Source organism: Numida meleagris, chromosome 5 (assembly GCF_002078875.1).
Source record: "Numida meleagris isolate 19003 breed g44 Domestic line chromosome 5, NumMel1.0, whole genome shotgun sequence".
Lineage (NCBI taxonomy): Eukaryota > Metazoa > Chordata > Aves > Galliformes > Numididae > Numida > Numida meleagris.
In genome coordinates, this window is record NC_034413.1 from 29149684 (window position 1) to 29170974 (window position 21291).

The 21291-nt window shown below is 42.3% G+C and overlaps 1 protein-coding gene and 1 long non-coding RNA gene across 6 annotated transcripts in view; one reads left to right on the forward strand and one right to left on the reverse strand.

The window, feature by feature from the left end:
* The window catches only part of ANK3 (ankyrin 3), a 350679-nt gene extending 332094 nt beyond the window's left edge, over window positions 1-18585 (reverse strand). The window contains exon 1 of one of the 5 annotated variants that reach the window (XM_021397586.1): window positions 18439-18585. In XM_021397586.1, coding sequence (XP_021253261.1) covers window positions 18439-18495 — 57 coding nt within the window. In that variant the 5' untranslated portion in view covers window positions 18496-18585. Of the gene's footprint in view, window positions 1-18360 lie in introns of all 5 variants that reach the window. The other 4 variants (XM_021397585.1, XM_021397583.1, XM_021397587.1 and 1 more) reach the window with 4 other exon arrangements.
* LOC110399242 lies at window positions 1023-8556 on the forward strand. The gene is made up of 3 exons (XR_002439031.1): window positions 1023-1662; window positions 5809-5984; window positions 7168-8556. It is a non-coding gene; the product is annotated as an uncharacterized LOC110399242 (long non-coding RNA).

A 21291-nucleotide genomic window follows, 5' to 3' on the forward strand; every position in this document is an offset into this window, starting at 1 on the left:
GTGCCTAACAAGTACATAAAGCTATATAGTAACAAAACTCAAGTCACAGATAAAACTAAAGAACTAGAAAAATATTTAACATTGAGCTTCTAGAGGGCTTCCAGGGCAGTAGCTGCCATAAAAAATTAGACAAAGATACAAAAAGCATGTTTAACAGTGCTGAAGTTGAAACGTTCAATAAATACATAGTATCTTACTGACCATTTACAATACAGTACTTAAGTTAGGCTTCTGAATCCAAACATTAGGAAAATAGATCTAAGAATCTAAGTATCCATTCGACAGAAAGACTACAAATACAATTTAAGCAATCATTTAACCAAGAAGGCTTTGGCATCACTTTGATCTACCAGATAGATCTAGTATGGACTTGCCTTATGCAAATGTGTCATTTCAGTTCTAAAAGGCTCACAGCTGGGAAACAGACTAAATGAGCTGAACAGAAATTGCCTGAGGCAGAAACTCTTACCACAAATTCCTCTAGAATGATAACAAAACTGTATGCCTAAAACACACGGTGAAGCTCTTGTGCTCTTAAGAGCTCTGTACACAAGAACAATACATACTCCTATTTTATGAAAATATCTTTGTTTACCAAACATTTTTATAGTTAACTTTTAACGTCCATTGCAAACAGAGACATCTAAAACACACTGAACAAAACACCACCTCAGCGTATTAACTACCAATAATAAACCCAAGCCCAACACCTTCAGAATTTGAAGTGTCAAACTTAATACTACAGCAAATGACCACAAAATTGATTGCAACTGCACTAGTCAGTTAATGGCCATTTATCTTAAAAATTAAATAAACAAGAAAAAAAGCTCATTTTCCTTTCAGCTCATTCCAAGTGCTGAAGCATAGTTTAACTTGGTCTCTCTCATAAGCAGTAGATTCATAGAGATTCATAGAGTGGTTTGGGTTGGAAAGGACTTTAGAGATCTTCCAGTTCCAACCTCCCTGTCAAGGGCAGGGACACCTTCCACAAGGCTCAATGTCCCATCCAACTTGGTCTTGAACACTTACAGGGATGAGGCACCCACAACTGTCCCAGGAAGGCAGCTCCAATGCCCCCTGTTCTCTTTGCTGGGTGGAAGACTGACAAGGAGCATCCCACCCAGAGGTACGCCTGTCCCTGCCTCCTGACACGTTCAACGTTGCCTTGTTCCAAGGACCATGAGGTCCAGCACTCAGTACCCCGATATTCTCAAGAGCTGAAACACTGTGCTGGTTACTCTGCCTGCATATTCCTGCTGTACAAAGAATTTTGACCAATTTTTGAAGGAACCTGAGGCCACTCTTTAAACCACTAAACCTGAATCAGCAGTCACTAATCACTTTTCACTTTTCTCACACCGTAAAACCACCTGCCTAATCGTACAGTACGAAGAACGAAGCCAAGAACACAAAATTCTCTGGAAACACCAAACAAAAATAAATCAAGCTTTGCACTGACTTGCGTAGAGCAGAAGCATAGATGAGAGGGAGCAGGAAGTAACAAGTAAGAAACCGCAACTGTAATGAGGAAAACAAGACACCAAACAACCAAAACACAGGGCTGATCTCCAGGTATTAGTGACAAAGCACTGCCAGCCACCCAGAGGAGGAGGTCTGGAGACCTTCACACCGGCAGAGCTAGAGGAAGAGAAGTCTACAGAGGTAGGACCATGAAGATCCCATGTTGTGTTTCTTTGTTTGTTTTTTTAATCTTGCTTATCTTGTATCCTGCTTATGCCATAACATTATTTTTGTGAAGATTAAATGTTTCCACTGAGCACAAGGTCCTAGTAACCATGAAACATCTAAAAGGGAAAAAAACTCTTTGGTCCCTCAGTGTGCTTTGCATCTTTAAGCAAAGAGCTTCCAAGCCAGCTCTCAACCTTTTTTTTGGTAAACTTTAACAAAGGTTGGTACTGCAACATTTTATGAGCATGTGACACAACTAATTAAGTCATTTCGTGAACTCTGGAACTTACCTCATCTGTGCCCCGATCCCACGCATTCTCTGATGCACTGTAGTACAGCTAAGCTCACACTACTGCAGATGAACTGGAAACATGAATTGTTGAAGCTCCTTTGTCTGCTCAAGTATTCTCATGAAGCTTATGGAAAATTAACTTGAGCTGTTTCTGCTTTGTGAAATTTAACTGAAAGCAGCCAAGAAATTCAAGACGTCTTGGGTGTTGGTAAGGAGAGGTAACAGAAAGGATTACTGTGGGAAAACCCAGCTGAAATGTATGTTCTCTCACCAAAACACTGTCAACTCATAGCAGAGTTACATATTTAACAGGTCAAACAGTAACACACTCAGCAGATGAAAATATGTGACCGATTTGACTCTGATTTTTGTTTCAACTTTGTACCCCCATACAATTCCGTCAGCAGAGCCGCTGCATGCAGTTTCAGGACCCAAGCTTCCTCCCATGCATGGCTCTGCCCACAATTTCCATCTCATCTCTCCTCGTGCTGGCAGCTCCTTCCAAGCTAGCAAGGGCAGTGAAAATGAGAAACTGCAGAGAAGCAGTAGCAGCTGTGCTTTGTGTGCTGCCCTCCCTGCCCCAGCTGTCACGGCCTGCGCTGCCTGTGGCTGCTGCCAGCAGCCGGGGCACGCTGTGCAGAACAGCCAGTCAGCTGGACACACAGACAACTGGTACAGAAGCAGCTAGCAGACACTTTCACAGCTTTCCCTCGCCAACATCCTCATGGAAGAGTAGCACTGCCACAAAAGGAAGACACACGCGCAGCACATCAAATTCCATACGCTGTATGAACCCATACGTTGTTCAAGCATTGATTTTGGGAGCTGAACCAATTAAATTGGGGCCGGACAACATCCATCCTAGGGTTCTGAGAGAGACGGCTGATGTGGTTGCCAAGCCGCTCTCCATCATATTTGAAAAATCATGGCTGTCCGGTGAAGTTCCCGGTGACTGGAGAAAGGGAAACATTACTCCTATTTTTAAGAAAGGGAGAAAGGATGACCCGGAGAACTACAGGCCGGTGAGCCTCACCTCTGTGCCTGGGAAGATCATGGAGCAGATCCTCCTAGAAGACATGTTAAGGCACATACGTGACAAGGAGGTGATCCAAGACAGCCAGCATGGCTTCACCAAAGGCAGATCTTGCCTGACCAATCTGGTGGCCTTCTACAATGAAGTGACGGCATCGGTGGATGGGAGGAGGGCAATGGATGTCATCTACTTGGACTTCTCCAAAGCCTTTGACAGGGTCCCTCATCAGATCCTTCTCTCTAAATTGGAGAGGTATGGATTTGAAGGATGGACTGTTCGATGGATTAAGAACTGGTTGGCTGGTCGCAGCCAAAGGGTTGTGATTAATGGTTCTATGTGAGGGTGGAGGCCGGTCACAAGTGGTGTCCCCCAAGGCTCAGTCCTGGGACCGGTGCTCTCCAATGTCTTTATCAGTGACAAAGATGATGGAATCAAGTGCACCCTCAGCAAGTTTGCAGATGACACCAAGCTGAGCGGTGCAGTCGATACACTGGAAGAAAGGGAAGCCATCCAGAGGGACCTGGACAGGCTGGACAAGCGGGCCCACGAGAACCTAATGAGGTTCAACAAGGCCAAGTGCAGGGTGCTGCACTTGGGCCAGAGCAATCCCAGGTATTTATACAACCTGGGGGAAGAAGTACTTGAAAGCAGCCCTGCGGAAAGGGACTTGGGGGTCCTGGTGGACGAGAAGCTGGACATGAGCCAGCAGTGTGCGCTGGTGGCCCGCAGGGCCAAATATGTTCTGGGCTGCATTAAAAGAGGAGTGGCCAGCAGGGAGAGGGAGGTGGTGGTCCCCCTCTACTCGGCTCTTGTGAGGCCCCATCTGGAGTACTGTGTCCAGGCCTCGGGCCCCCAGCACAAGAAGGACGTGGAACTCTTGGAACGAGTGCAGAGGAGGGCGACCAAGATGATCAGAGGGCTGGAGCACCTCTCCTATGAGCAAAGGTTGAGGGAACTGGGCTTGTTTAGTTTGGAGAAGAGAAGGCTCCGGGGAGATCTCATTGTGGCCTTCCAATACTTGAAGGGAGCATATACACAGGAGGGAGAATTGTTTGTGAGGGTGGATAGTGATAGGACAAGGGGAAATGGTTTTAAACTGAGACAGGGGAGATTTAGTTAGATATTAGAAGGAAGTTTTTCCACACAGAGGGTGGTGATGCACTGGAACAGGTTGCCCAGGGAGGTTGTGGATGCCCCGTCCCTGGAGGCATTCAAGGCCAGACTGGACATGGCTCTGGGCAGCCTGGTCTAGTGGTTGGTGACCCTGCACTTGGCAGGGTGGTTGAGACTCGATGATCTTTGAGGTCCTTTTCAACCCAAGCCATTCTATGATTCTATGAAATGAAAATGAAATAACAGTTTTTCAGCTGAACACTGGAGTCCAAACAGCTAAAAATCTCACTCTTCCTCCAACAGTTTCACTGCTTTCCCAAACATTTCAACAGTTTAAACCATTTATACTTCAGAGCCAAGTGTGCACAATAGGTATAGAGATCTTGTTTTAACCACAGTAGAAGAATAACTACTATGAACTTCCTACCTCCCACCTGCAATTCCTCCCCAAAAGGTACAATTGGGAAGCAAAACAGTGATTTAGCTGAATAGTTGCATTTTGGCACTCCAATTCAACAACCAGTTAAGTACACATGTGAAACAGTCCTTACGTGCTCTTAATCACCAACAAAACTGATAACAATAAGCAACAATAAATGGAACTTGTAATTTCCTAGTCCTGGAGTTGTTCAACCTGCTACCTCTTGAGTCATTTATGCTTTGGGGAAAAATAAATAAATAAAAGTTATTTCCTTCCATTCTCTGCTGGAGAGATTGTCTAACAAAAGCAAATGGAGAATTCTAATGTCTACACTACTTAGCTGAAACAAAATTTTCAGCAGCAGAGCAACGGCCCTATTACTATGTGAAATCGGCAGTAGATTTGTGTTTAAGCTTCAGCTTTGAAACTGCAGTTTTCTGAATCTTACACTGAATCTGCCAGAAAAACGTCAATTCATTGCCACAATGCTGCTGGGTCTGATCCAGGAATATACTGGGATGTTGTTTCAGAGAACAATTCATCAGGTGCTATAGTCCAACAAAAAGTTTAGATATTGTCAGTTGCCGTCCTGAAAAAGAGCTAAAAGCAAAAAAAAAAAAAATCTGCACCATATTACTATTAATTGCTTAGCCATTACTTTATGCAATTGTTTCTGCCAGGGAGCAGAGAAAGCATAGATGTTTGTATTAAGGATGCTGCAGCTACAGTGCTGAAGTGACCCAGAGCCCCTTTATTACACAAGTGGAAACCTAAGCAAACTCTCCAGGCTTTGAGTAGCTATTAAGGAAGCAATAGAGTAAAACTTGGATCACAGCATTCAGGTTTGTTGTTGCTTAAACAAAAAAGTTTTTCTAAAGGAGTATTTAACCTATAGGCTGTTGTTGTTTTTTGTTTTTTTTTGTTTGTTTGTTTGTTTTTTTACATATTCCCTAAAGACAGTCCTGCAAGAATGCTTACAGCTCTGTAGTTGATAATCCAGACTCAAACTCCTATAGGCAAATGGTCACGTCCGTAAGTTTCTAGAAAGATATGGCTAATGTTATCAACAGATTCCTGAAGTATTTGCTTTTCTAGCCCATTTCCACTCTCTGTTCCTGCTTGCTCACTTTTGAGAAAGAATTAGTCCCCAAATCCTATGACTAAAAGGAATCAGATTAGCCTAAAGAAATTAATGGAGACATGAGAATACTTGGCATGCGGTACAGAAATGCACACCAATTTATTTCTCTTCCACAACAGCCAATTCTTGGAAGACCAACTTGACAAGTATCGTATTCTTTTGTGTTACTCCTGGCTCCTGAAATGGCTTTTCATGCAGCTGTTGGAAGGAACTGGCCGCTTTATTTGGAAACAGAGATTCAACTCAAGAACAAACCAGATTAACTCAAGATCCAAGCACAGTCCAGCAGTTTAAGGTCAGAGTTCAAAATTTGTCACCTTTGCAGCTTCTGCACACAAAATACTCCACTCTTCTGCTTTAAGCAACCTTCCCTCACTGATAAATGATGAGCATTTCTCAGTTCTCAGCTTCTGTGGCCTGTGGAGCAAGTTGATTTAACATCTCATTTGTCCCCTTCAAGATGGGGACAAATTTCTTCATGGAAAAAAAAAAATTCTAATGCAGACTGAAAGAAAGAATGCCTCATTTCTCCCCTCACTTCTAGTTATGCATCCCAGAACTGAGTGAAATTGTTTATTTCCAAATGCAGAGATTACAACACTTTTGCTAGGTTAGGTCAGTGAAATATCTTCAAGTTCTTCATTCCTGCCTCTCCTCATGTTTTTTTACATTGGCATTCATCAGTGATCACACTAAGCTTTTTTACTCCCTCATTCAAGTAGTCATACACTCCATTCACTTTAGAAATACAAAAATATTCCTCTGGGTGCTCCTTCCAGAGTTATTCCTTGTTTACTTATTCACCAAGAAAATGCTTGAGATTTGCTGATACTAACACAACTGGCATTCTTGTGTTTGGTAATACTATAGAAATATTAAAATACAAGGAAAGCAATGTACTTTCCACTTTGTTTTTACTATTTTGATGCCATAGGACAAGGCAACTTAATTCGAGCAAAGAAAATTGTTTTGGAAACAACCTTGAGAGAAATAATATACAAGATTACTAGACACTGAAACACAGAGACTATTTACACTCCCATTACTGCACAAAGATCCATGCTGCAGAAGAGCCACCTCATCCTCCGCCAAGAATAAATGAAAGCATTTAGAAATGCTGTAAGAGAGTGAAGGAAGAATGCTCTCAGAAGTGACCTCAGATTATCCAGGCACACAGGAGAAGGCCAAGCTGTGAGTGCCTCCTTCCTAGACCCAACTGCAACACGACTGTACTTACCTTGCAAATTTTCCATTGCTCTTCTTCAGATGTGTTGAATATATCAGTAATGTCCTAAATGGATATCTTCAGGAAGCTACAGGGCACAAATTACACCAGCCTAAAGACAATGATGCTTATGGTCACAAAGAGCTAAGGTGAATCCTCTGACATTCATTCTGTCACAGTTACAGGGCAGTCCGTACTTCTCGTCTCTTAGAACACTAGGTATTAAAGTCACATTTTTGGTTTTATTCCTCAGGAGGATTTTTGAAGGATACACCTACCAATACTACAGAGATCCTCAGGAATCCTGAAGAGACTGGGAAAACACATAACATGCCAAAAGCACTTGTTTAAACCTGATACTTTTTCATAAGCACTGGGGTGGGAGGGCACGATCAACAAGAAGGCAGAGAACACCTAGGATGTCTGAAGCTTACACATTTAGGACACACAAGCCAGAAACTGAATGCAAGTCTTCTAATTTTATATATGATCTGAATTTCAGAAACTGATTTCACTTGTTCATCTAGAGAAGCATAAGAGAAAAACTAATTATATACAAATACAAATTAGAGAACTTTCTGCTAGTAATAAAACAGGTCATCTAATATACATTTCTTCCATTTCAAAGCATCCACAGTCTGATGAAGATGAATATTACAATGTTACCCTCTCCAATTTGTTCTTCTACTGAATGTACAATTTTCTACTTGGCCAAACATTTAAATATGATTATGAAACAAGACTACACACCACTGAATCTCAATTGAGGAACATGGAGCTCATTTATTAGAAGTTAGCCACGTCAAAGAAATAAAAGCAGATAAGTGGAGTTTTACTGCTTACAAGTATTGAAACAAGATGGATTTTCAATATATTTTCGCCCCCATGTTAAGGCAGAGTATCAGGAAACGAGAAAAATCAGCCAAACACATTATTTTCTTTAGTAACTTTTAGTTAAATTACCGACTGCAGTCATTCATGAGGAACAACCAATGTGTTTGAATACAGTTTTAGAAGTCCTTATGCCCCAATAAGATGTACATTTTGAAATGGTTAAGTAATGCAATGCTACCTGATTCCTTCTCTTCAAATCTCTGTATCCATTTTCAAGCAAAACTTTTTTTTAAACTAGCAGTTGTACAGTTCAGTGGCCTTTCCATCTTTAATAAAAGCATGTGCTCATTAGCGGGTATTCCTGTGAGCTTACTGTCCTTCTAAACTACCATACATCAGTATACAAATATCCATTTATCAGATGACTGAAACAATAAGGGCACTGATGCTTATTATCAAGCAAACAATCATTAACTGAAAAAGTTAATTAAAATAGGAAAGAAAACATTCTTGATACCTGTATCCTTGTTTCATGATGGATTGTCTGGTTATCCTAGGCATAATGCTAAATACAAAAGTACCAGTATGGGTATTTTGTTGATGAGTGCCAAAAGTTAAATAATCATGAAAAAAAAAAGAAAGAAATAAGCTTCAGTGCTTGATAGCATCACTGGAGATCTCGAAGAGCCGAAAATGCTTTTTCACCACTAATATTTAGGAAAATAAAGTATTTCTTCCTATCCTACACTAGTGCTGAGAAGAGTCCTCTCTGGTTTTGCACCCGCAACAAAACTTCAACACACAGCAGTCCCAGAAAGCAGAGCTCATTCACATGAGTATTCAGAGGTTCCACAAAACACTGGGGGGGGGGGGGGAGGCGGAATAAAGATAAATAAATACAAAATACCGAAGATCTCAGAGAACAAAAGCATTAGCTTTCACTACCAGTATTTTATGAAAGGGATTTGGTGGGCATGGGAACGTAACAGCGCAGGTTATTCCACAAGGACACAAGTCTTCCACCGCACTAAAGTTGGGGGCATTCCTAGTAAGATAGCATTCCTTTTACGTAGGCATTTGAACTCAATGATTACATTTCTAATGGGTGTTTACTCAAGGACAGAGAGTAGAACAACATCAAGTGATGCAAGTTTTAATCATTATCTACCTAATATCTACCTAATCACTATGAAAGAAAAACAAAAAAAGATGCTGAAGTGGAGAAGGTTAACATAACATCAGTCACAAGAGACCCACCCCAGTGCCCATAATCAGCTTCAAGAATTCTATCCATTTCGGCAGGCTTTGAGTCTGAGCTTTATTTGGCACGGTTCACTAAATACAAAGCTATTTCTTGAATCTGTATGATCACCTTTTGGTTCCAGATTAACTGTAATCACAGGCAGACACACTTCGGAATACAGCAGAAACAGTAACACCTGCAAACAACAGTGAAAACCTACAGTCACCTGCCATGCCAACGTGGTCAGACAGTAGCTGGGCAGGAGGAGATGGACCTTGACCGAGCTGGCAGCTGAACACACGACCTAACAGAACCGCCACAGAGGACAAACCCAGAACTGCAGCAGGCACAGCTGACAGACAGGAAAGACGCCAGCTATCTTCCATCCTGCCCTCTGCTGAACCTCTCCCATAGGCCACGCTCCGTGCAATCCCTGCCTTCATTTGCTAACCCACCCCAAAATTCCAGGTCAAGATTCCTGCAAGGTGGCTGACAAAAATGCAAGCCAATGAAAGACAGAGGTGAGCAGCCACAGTTGGAATTTCAGGCACCAAGAAAATTACAGTAGATGTCATTTGTCTGCTGAGACTCCCCACCAACATTACCACCCCAGTAACCAGTCAGTATATGTGACTGAATTATCTGCTCCCTTTGTTTCATGTCTCCATGTTTTTTTCTCTCTTATGAAAGAAATCTTATAAACTTATAAATCAAATAAATCAGTAAGTTGCTCTGAAAGTAATGACTCCCATTTATTTCCATGAAAACTGCAACAAATACAAAGAGCACATAATACTGGATAGATCAAATTCTCAGCTACAAAGCACTTTCTTTCAACAGTCACTGCCAGTAGCTCTGCATTTCCGCCAGCGATGAACAAGAGCCTGCATATCACACTCAAAAATCTGCACCAGCAGAGGTGACCCGCTGTTGCTGCTGCTGAAACGCAGCACTCACCGCCTCACTGTGCTCACACCCACTGGTTGATCTCCATAAAAGTACAGCAAACATCGATGAATGTCAATAGGTGCCAATTTTTCCACATGGAAGAATTCAGTGACACATCTTTGCGTCTTCCTCACTTCCACATCATACTCTGTTTGTCAGACTGCTCCTCTGCTGCCATACATCACACAGCAACAAAACGTAACAGAATATTAGTGGGAAGGTTTAACCTCTACTGCTATACCATCAACGTCCACCTCTGACACTGTGGACCAATAGAATAAAGCAGGAGGCAATACTTTCAGAGCAGCCCTCGTAGACTACATAGTTCAATCCATTGTTCCGATAAAATACACATGTCAGTTCTAGAACTTGGGATTTGCAAGATAATCTGTCAGTCCTGGATAGTGTTATCACTGTTTTGCACAGTCCCTATGTGACCTAAATTAGAATTCTACAATAGAAACAGGCAGTCCCCTGGTCTGTTATTAAAAGAAGCTGCATTTCTTCCTACTCTGGTGACAGCCTCTGCCACTCAGTACCTATGAGAAGTTGAACCAGTCCCTGGCTCTGCACACGCAAGGGACAGAGCCAGTTCCACTTCCCCAACTAAAGGCTGTGACCCCATTAAATACAGATACTCAACTTCTCCACAGAGTCACTTTACTAAGAAATAACATTCCATTTTTATTTCAGCCAAGGCAAACTATCATACATTGCAACAATCACATCACATTTTCTTTTCATCACTTAGAGTGTTAAAATTTATGACGTAGTTTCTGAACCATTTCATTAACGCTGTTTTAAATAAATTCCCTGAATAAAATTCACTGTTATACGTGGACACATTTCCAAACAGGTCAATCTGTTGAAATATTGTACTTCAAAACATGCAACTCTGATCAGCACTTCCCAAGGTTCTGAAAGCCTGGCCCTCCCAGCTTCTGATTACTCAAGAGCACTGCATGTAATTTTCACTGACAGACAAACACTGCAAGGACTTCAAGTGACAAGTACAGCTGGACTTGCTGTACTTAACAACAACTGACACAGAAACAAGGAAAAAAAAAAGTTTTACATTAAAAAATAATTAAGTGGTTTATTTACAGGGGTATTGAGAGTTGTCCCCCAATATTAGTGCCCTTCATACAGAAAACCTAACGTGCTTATTATGCCCAACTGCCAAAACCATCGGCACCATTTGGAACTGGCACAAAAATATGCTGATGACAAAATTACAGGCGTCTAAGAGAACTACTGCTCCTCCTATTGAAGCAATCTCAATGGTAATCCTTTTTTTTTTGCTTACAGTAGATCAGTTCTGTTAACTGCAGTGAAGGCAGGGCATAGAAGAAACATTAACCATAGCAAAGCTTTGCTCTTTTTGTTTTTTTTAATTGAAAAAATTACATAGCTTTGCTGTATTATTTATGGGTGTCTTCTTACACACACACCATTTAAGTAAATTTTACCACCTGAAACATTCAATCTATAGTAGACATATAACACAAGTCCTGTTTTTAAGTATGTTTTTTTCAAGGTCTAAACCTTGCAATAACTTTACCTGATGTGCTTTTTTCCCTCCTCCCCCACACATCCGAGCTCAGTACAAGGTTATTCTTCGCACATTTGCTTTATAATATTCAACAGTGATCTAAGGCTTATATTTCCTTTTGTTCCAGTTTGATCAAGGGAATCCTCTTCTAAAACAGCTTGTTCATTAACATACTCTTTAGGAAGACAGGCACATTAAAGGCAAGGGAAAGACACTACAGAAAATATGCATTTCGTTGGAATTATGATGATTGCAATAAACGCATCACAGAACAAATGAAAAGTGCTTAATCAATTCAGAAGCATGTTGTTACCTACTCAAATCACTGTAGTAAGCAATTCGATCTGCTTATAACTATCTGGTGTAACACAGTTACAGAACAAAGAATGTCTCACTTTGAAAGCAGTTTTAATTTAGTCAAAAATACAAAAGACTGGTTGCTTGTACCCTGTAAAACCAAAGCTTTCACAGTAAACTATATTAGTATCTGAAAACAAACACGGCATGATCAAAGTGAGGAGAAAGATCTGCACAAAAAAGCAACAGCATTAAATAAGCAGACGAGGGACAAGGCAGACAACTTCTAAAGGGCAGTTACAGAGAACACTGCCTAGAATCAACATTCTCTTACAAGTTGTTTTCTTTAGTATCGTAGATTTCCTGATGCACATATGAACGGTAATAAAATATGAAAATACTAACTTGCCAGAAATATCAGCATTCATAATAAAAAAAACTGGGAGCTGGATAACTGGCCAGATGACAGACAGAAATATTTGGAAGGGCAATTACAAGCAGCCCAAAATTCCACTGTCCTCTCCCACCCAAGCGCAGAGAACTGATATCCACTGAGAGCCGCTGATGGTGATGGAGAGGGGCAGGAGGAATGTTAACAATCCTCCCCCTTTGACCCACAGCAAGGCTGAGATCACAAAGAGGCTTTGCAGGGGCAGAGCCTGGAAAGAAATCCAGGCCACACACAGGAGCCGTGCGGAACTAAAAGGCTGGTTCGAGTGCATGCTCCTCCTCATCCTCTCCCTCTTCAAAATACAAAAACAAACAAACCAATCAGCACCTCAGTTAGTAGAGCGGACCATAAATCTGATCTTTATAATGAGACCACTGCTTTTTATTGTAAGATGGGATAAAAACCACTTCATTTAGCACTTAGTAACACCCTCACCGCTAAGGCCCAGACTTCCCCAGCCACTAAACTAAGCCTGCACCAGTTGTTGCTGCTCCACATAGCAAATTTGTAAGTGGGAGATGGTGTTTAGGAGGTTCTCGCTTTTTCCTCATGCACTGTGACTTTGCTCCTACCTTCCCATCAGGTGTTATTCTCCCACAGCAAGGCTAACTCATGCATTTGCAGAGTCATGAGCTGTGAAATGATTTGGCTTCCCGGACAGACACATGTGCTCTCTGCAGTGTTCTTTGAACAGGAATAAGCAGAACCAAGGTGTCAGAGGAAGAAGGAAACTGGCTTTGTCGTCATTGACTCAAAACAGTCAATCACACCTACAGATCATTCACCTACAAAATGGAGTCACGTCTGTGGCACAAGACATTACTGTTAAAAACAAATGTCACAGAAAGAGTAAGTTCACATCCTCACACTTGTTCCCTTCCACTTCTCAGGCTGCAAGCACAGCGCCCTTAGAATTTGAGCTGAATTCCACAAATAAGGTAATGAAGGCTCACAGCAAATAAATAAATAAATCAACTTATTTAGTGATGTGAACGTGATGAGTGATGAGACATAGCATGGTACTACAGAGGCTGAGGTTAAATAGAAAGAAACCATCAATACTATCTCAGTCAAAGCACTGAGCAGCTGCTCCACATTACAGACACACAAAGCAATAACTTCGGAAATGTTGATCCAGATTCAAAAAACAAGCAGTAGAAGGGCTGGTTCTCAGAAGCCTTGTGGATATTTATCTTTTCCTAATTTAAAGTTCAACAAAACCTACCAACACAACAGCTTAGTAGACATTATGTTAGATCTCCAATGCGAAGAGCTGCTCTAGATGCATGTAACATTCACAGGTGAAGAGTTCTAACAAACAGTTAAGAGTACCTTCCATCTTTGACTTCTTTTTCCCTCTCCACTTCTCTCACCTTAAAGGAAGCTTGTTCCACAGCTCTGGAAGACATATGTACCAGTTTATGTACTTCACATATTACACAAGGGAGTCATACAGGTACAGAGACAGAACAATAACATTGTTTCACGGTGCCTTAAATCCACTCTTTGATGACAGATAGCCTCTAGAAGAAACAGCCCACCAAAAAAACACCAGAGTGAGAAAACACCACGTAATTCCTCCCTCTTCTACAGAGGAGCACTGAGACCACTGGAAAATAATTTTAACAAATAATTTTAAGCTTTGAAGATGCCATAAAATTTATTGATCCTTTGAGATTTTTCCTACAGCCACAACTATTGTAAAGTCTCTTCTAATTCTGGTTTCATCAAGTTAATTACCCTCCATGCCATACAACTACCGCATGATTATTACTGTTATTTTTCAGTATTACAGACTACTCCTACCTACACTTTGATGGCTTTTACTTTTAAGAGGCTTTTGTGTCCCCATCTCCCCATCCTGCCCCCCCCCGCCCCGGAATGCTGTTAGAACTGAAGGCCAGCTGACACACCTTTTGTGTTAAGTATTTACCATTTTATTGTGCCCCAAAGCTATAAGCTGAAGAGCATACTTGGGTCACCCGGCCTTGTATGGTTTCCCCTCCCCACTCACAAGACCACAAAACAGATTTTACACATCAGTTCCCAGAACACCTAACTCAAACAGGGAGTTCTGCAGCGCAGAAGCAAAGCTGCCTACATCTCAGAATTCCTCCACAGCACAACCAGAAAGCTCCAAAGTAAAGGGAAAGTGAAGAAACGAGCAAGAATCTCACCCAAGTTAACTCTCATCAGCAACACCTGCGGCTTTCCTTCTTACCCTTGTGAGCCTTTCTTTCCCATTGGAAGAGCCTGACTTTGGAGCTTTTAAATACCTACTGTAGGTTCAGATATAGGCCAGACTCATCTCAGCAAGAGAAAAAGACAGACTCGAACTACTTACTATCTTTTCAGCTTTGTCTGATCTGCTCTCCACTGTGTTTGGGAGTTCTTTGTACAGTACGTCTAGCAACTTCAGGATAAACTGTCTTTGAACCAGCCCTAAAGCAAAACAGGTATTTTGAGGAAGCGGGACCATGGCAGAACTGCTCTTCAGCCTGAGGCTGCACTAAACTATTACAGGGTCAGAAGTGAGAATGATACTACAAGATGGGAAAAACAACAACAAAAAACCAACACCAATAAACTTCCACCCAAAAAAGAACAACAGCAAAAAAACAACAGATAAGCGCTCCTAAGAGTGAGAGATACAATGTAAATATACAGGATAGTAGATATAGGCACAAACAAGCAAGAATCTGCTTCATATGTTTGAATGAAAATGAACGCTTCGCACCAAAGTGTTTCTCCTCAACAGACTTCCAAATTCAGAAGCAAAAACGAGACAGCAGCCTGGAAATCTTCCCAATGCAAAGTAATCCCTGACTCTATAACCAGCTAACTCCATACAGCAAGAGGCAGAAAGTAAAAGCACAACTTCTGTTGATCATTAGGTCAGGACGTAATTATTCATAACCTTTACTTTTGCATAGAACAATTGAATTATCCAATGGATGTTGAGAATCCATAATTCTTTCTTAAAAAAAAAAAAAATACATAATACTAGTAACAGTAGCCTGCAAAGATCATAGACTGTGCATAGAAAAGGTGTGAGTTAACTGGAGATGAGCTCTATTAGGACAGCTTTCCAACTGTAGATGTTATATCGGAGGCTTTTAAACCAAAAATCAAGTCTCCACAAAGACAGTGTAAGAAACAAGCTCTTGTATGACAAGCATACACTATCAACTACTCTGTCATTGCAGAATGTTATTTTCCTTTCCCCCTGTAAAAGAAGCTGTCATCGTGACGTGTTTGAAATAATAACCCATCAGATGAGTGCAGAAGCTCAGCCGGCTCTCGCTTTAGCGCAATAAGGTGGTGGGAAAGCTTCAGCGCACGAACACTCCTCACTACTATGTAGAAAATATTACAAGCTAATGGAAAGAGTTTGAAGTCATAATCAGATAGAAAGGGTATCACACACTGATAAACTCATGATGCGTGCATCAGATATTATATGGAAACTTGGAACAATTCGTCCCATGAAGGGCACCAACCCAGATATGCCCTTGGAGAGCAAATTCCTCAGCTCCAAAAGGAGACCAAAGGAAAGGCGGTATGTCTCTTCCTCTTCAACAAGTGAGCAGGAATTGAAGTTTGAAATTGATTCAGTAGAAGAAATTACAACATAACTAAGAAGTTAATACTAGCTCGTTTCTATAGGATGTCATAGGGGAGCATGGAAGATACATCACCCAGTGCTTCAAGACTGCACTGCAAGGTTCTGTTCAAGATGCTAATAAAACTGGGGCAGACTACAACAGCACAAAATCCTCTTGTGAATAAGGCAATGACTGGAACAAGCAGAGCAAGGACCTTGGAACTTCACTATCACACTAGTTAATATCTTAACAGTGATCTTCTTTGTTGGCCTCTTCATCTTCCTCACCCGCTATTCTCAGCCTGCAACACATCCTCTCTGCAGCCATACAAGCCGCAATAACATTGACAGAAAAAAGCAGCGCAAGCAACTGTTATTTTCAATGCATTTATGCAAACACTTGCAGAGTTTAAAATTTGAGAGCAAGAGCACCAAATATCAGGCAGCTCGTGCAAGTTATCAGAAGGGCAGCAAAACTCTGGAACTTCTTAATCAATGAACTTCTTCACAAAAGATGGGACTAAGAGTTTGAAGTTCCTTCTTTGTTTTCCCAGCCCCTACATTAAAAATAATAAGATTTATTTCTAATTTTTGCTGGATTTATCCACATTTTCAGGGAAGAAAAGAACGGGAATCCAAAACAGCTTTATCATGTAAAGGAAGAAGTCTGTTAAAAACCGACTCTGAAGGATTTGTTTTGAAACAGTCAAATCTTTAAATTATTATTTTCCTTCCTAGAAACGTCAGCACTATAAATACCACTTAACAAACACTACACAGTTTAGAATTCCTGCACAGAACCCACACAAGTGTTTTATAATACCCTCATGCCCCAGGTTATATGCCACTCAGCTTTTTCCAGAGAAATAATTAAGTGCCAAGAACTGTTAAAAAAAAAAAAATCTTCCTTGGGCCAAGTCATTGTCAAACTCGCTCAAAGAGCTAATAAAATTTTGCCTGATTAAAGACTGCAAAAGCATGCTTATCCTCAGAATTAAAGCAACGTGCCAGGTCATATTTTGTCACCCAGAAAGCTGTGCCAAAAGGGCTAGAAGTACCACTGTCAACAGCTTCACGCAAACACTAACGTATTTGGGAAATATTCACACTTCAGGCAACACAGAGTGGCAAATATAACCTCTGGTGGCGTTCAACCACTGCACTAGCACGTCAGTTTTTACATGGTGTCAAGAGTGCTGAATATACAGTTTCCAAGGAAAATAGTGAGAAATAGAGTACGTCCGAAGAAAGCTCCAAGACCTTTGGAGTAGAGAAAAAGAGTTCAACTGTTGGAAATGTAGGATAAAAGCATGACGAACAGGAAACTGCCTATACCAAACAGTTGTGTAAAACTGAGACGCAGGTAGTCTGACACGTATGCTACATTTTTATTTTTTATTTTTAACTTCTAAACCACCATATTCCCCAAAACTTTCAATAACTGGGGAAAAAAAAAGGTACTGTTTTTCAAAGCAGCGATGATTGGAGTTACGGTCTTGCAGATCACACTTAAGTGCTTATTTTGGGAAATCAGTTTTCCACAAACAGTAAATATTTTTTCTTATGAGAATAACACAGCTTTCATATTTGAACAGTTCGGTTTTTTTCTTCTGCACAACAGTAAGACCATTGTCTTCTCTCTTCTCCCATGATTGCCTTGAGTTTACATTAAGCTAAGCAGTGAACGAAGTATACAAACTTATAATTTCTAGAATTCGGAGTAAGACGTCCTACAAGTTTTAGAAAATCCCCCAACTTGTTCAGTTCAGTAAACCGATCAGACGGAAGCACCATCAGGCAAAATAGAGCTCCACCAGTGACCTCCAGGCACAGCTAACTGACCCCCAGAACAACCACAGCAGGAGAACAAGAACTAAAGAAGTATTCTACTCCTCTACATCCCAAATTCTGAACAGCAAAGTAGACCAGTGCGACAACAGTAACTTTAAAAGCAAGTTGTTTCCATTCCTATGTTGTTATAGCATTATAGACCCCATTTTAGACCCCAGCAAAGCTCAGAAATTAGATTTTTGAAAGAAAAAAAATATATATATTTCTCCACCAGTAAACACAATAACGCAGCAAATCTCTGCATTACGACAGATACATTTCACCTTGTTAACCAAAGCATATGACCAACAAACTTACCTGGAAGAGCAGGGCGAGGTGAGGATGTTCTCAATAACAGAAGTCCCCAGCCCTACCCCCCGGCAAGTACCAGCACTGATCGATACTTGCACGTGCAAGTATCAACGGCACATGAGAGAGCAATGGCACATGACAGAACACGATCATTTTGTAACAGAAATCAAGCAACGAGCATTAGCAGATTCCCACAGAAGTCACTTAGGACACGACAGATGTACGACAGCAGAAAAGACCCTTCCCAGCAGCTCACTGCGAACACCGGCTCGGTTCCAGTTTTTAAGAGACCCTTTCTGAGGCCATGTGTGGGCCGAGCGGCGGCCAGCGGCGGGGCCGGGGTTTCCTCACGCGCCCGCCCCGCTGCCTTCGCACCTGGCGGGAGCGCGGCGACGAGCGGGAGCGCCGTCGGCGGAGAGAGGGGAGAGCAGAAAGTTCCTGCCCCGCGCTCACCTGGTCCCGGCCGCCCCGTCCCGCGGGGCAGGAGGAGGAGGAGGAGGAGGAGGCCATGTTGCAGCGCGCTCGGCACCTCGCCTCACCTCGCCCAGCGCGGGGGCAGAGCCGTCCCGGGCTCGCCCCCACCGGCGGGAGGGACTGCCCCTCGCCGCCGCCGCCCTCTCAGGTGGAGCCCGGCACGGCGGCGGGCGGAGCGGCCCTGGGTCACTGCCGCCGCTCCCGGGGGCCGCGGCCGTTCTTCCCCGTGGCGGCGTAGCGCGCCGGGCGGCCGGGGAGAGCAGGTGACGCTGCCGGCGTTCTGCCCGGAGGCTGAAGCTGCCAGCAGTAGTTCTGCTCGTAGTCGTCCTCAGCACTTTTAATGTCTTTATTCCCCTTACTTCGGACGGGACTTGTTTCCTCAGCCCACGCAGGGGCTCACACAATTTATAACAAGAGGAATTCTTAAGCATCTAAGCGTGATCGTTTCCACGGGCTCGCGTACCTCCCTTGTCTCATCTTACGCTCCCATCTGGAAGAGAATCCCTCCTTTCTTGGCAGCTTGAGCGATACCTGGAAGGAAGGAAGTTCACTTCCCTCACTGCAGGACACGTTTCAAATTGTGCTTCCCAGCCTGAGGTTTGGAGATCTACATGTGCTATCAGAGTGTGTTGGATCTGATACAGCCTGGCAGCAGGTGGTGGTTGCGTGGTGAAAAGTGTGCACTAATAAGGAGTGCAGAGCAAACCAAAGTCTGCTGTAACTGAGAAAAGCAGTGCTATTTGTTCCTTTTTTTTTTTTTCCTTAGCAGCTCTCAAACACTTATTAGGAGTTTCATTGGTTGGTTGGTTTTGCTTGCAGTCAAAACACTAACATGGGATGTGAGCAGTGAAGCTGTTCCCCATGTCTCTTGATAGTGGGAACTGTCCTGCAAAGCAAAATACATCTAACGAGCTGAAATAATCACGCAAGTTCTGCGTTCAAGAGGTATCGCCCTTTAATATTACCTTACTTTCCTAAAAACTGCTAAGTAACTCCTACTGCGCTTTTGCTTTTTTTTTACTGACAAAATAATCTCCTATTATTAGTTAAAAGAAGCCAGTCAGTGTTTGTGTTTATCTGCTCTTGAATGCAGTGGACACGATCCATTTTAGATACTCTAATATTTACAAACAAGTCAACTTTTTAAATCCCATCATTATATAAAAGACAGAATACACTGTCTCTCTTCTTTACAGCAATGCTCTTGTTGAGGATAATGTAATTATTATATGAAAGACAAGACTACACTGACTCTTGCAGCTGTCCTCTACTCAGAATAGAAGTTGTTCAGAGTATTATGCTGGATTCTTAGCCATGAATACAACAGTAATTCTATAATCTGAGATTGGCATTGTGGGTCTGATCCTATATTCCCTGCACAAACAGCGTTTCAGTTCAAGCAAGTGGATGCAGAAGAATTGAGTGCAGAAGAGGTTTTAACATACTTGCCCTTCGCCTGTTTATATAAATAAAATGGTAATAAATGTTATACTGTCAAGGTACAGCTAGCTTTCTTTTCTGTTTCCCTTCATGTTTTTCCTCAGTTTTGCATATGAACTCATGTTTTGCTTTAAATGGGAGCAGCAATCCTAGGGAATGCTTAGAAATTCCAAAATCTGTACTTCTCTGTCTATTTATGACTCTGTTGTAAGCAGGCTGCCTTCTACTACTGCTTCACACAGAAAAGTAAATCTCTTCAAAGACAAAAGCAAATACAACTGTAGTTGGATCAGCTGTACGCACTTGTCTCAAGTAGTATTTTTAGCTATTGCCATGTCTGGAACAATAATCAAAATGAGATAAGCACTATCCAGCCAGAAGGGAGACTTTTTATATCCTGAGGATAGCCAGACAACAGAGGGAGGGAGGAAAATTGTAGGTAATCAGAACTGTCAAACTGATACTTGGGAAATTTAAATACAGATCTGTCATGGCATTAAAGCATTTGGCCTTACAAGGAAGCTAGCCAGAACCTTTATACAGTGAGAAAGCACTGTGTTTGGAGCATGTAGCACCTGAGCTGATTAGCCTGTGATTAAGCAAGCATAACTTCTGTATTGAGGCAGTGTCACAATAACAGATAAGATGGTGGGGTCTGTTATATTAGGGTTACAGTGCAACAGCCATCAGACTGATCTCAAAGCCACGCACATCCTAGTTTTTTTTCTAAAGCATGCCACACAAAAATAGCAAAGAAGTCAAAACTTATCACTTCAGGCCCCAGTTGGGGGGGGGGGGGAAGGCCCAAGGTCCTGGCTGGCAGCTCAGTGTGCCACAAGGAGCAACTCTGAAAGCTGGTGCTACTCTTTAAAAAATTAATTCAGGTTAAGTCTGGGATTTCCCACACTTTTGTTTGAAGGGAAAGACTTTGGCCACCTTCCTATAGCTTCTGGACAAGGATCAGTCCATCTGAGTCAGTGGCAGTAGCTCTGACTTGTGCTGGATGCACAGTGCGGCCCCCCCCAAAGCTACTGAGCACACACGGGCTGACTGTGCTGGCCGTGCAGTCAGGCCCGAGGGACGTGTCACATACGCTTTGCTTCAGCTGTGCAGTCAGTCCGTGCACCGCTGAGCCTGGGCTGCCCTGGATGTGTTGGATTCATTACATAGGAGAGGGCTTCTCTGTGTCTGTACAAAGCATGCCAGACTCACTTCCTACAAACTGTGCAGGATACGAGGCTGTACTTCTGCCTGGGGTTTCCCAGAGTGATGCAACAGCTTTGTTCAGTGCAGGTAATCTCAGCAAGTGCTGGGAACACTAACATCGAGGTAAACAGAAACTGGAGAGCATGTGTGCTGCCTGTTTCATAGAGGCAAAAAATTCCCCTTGAG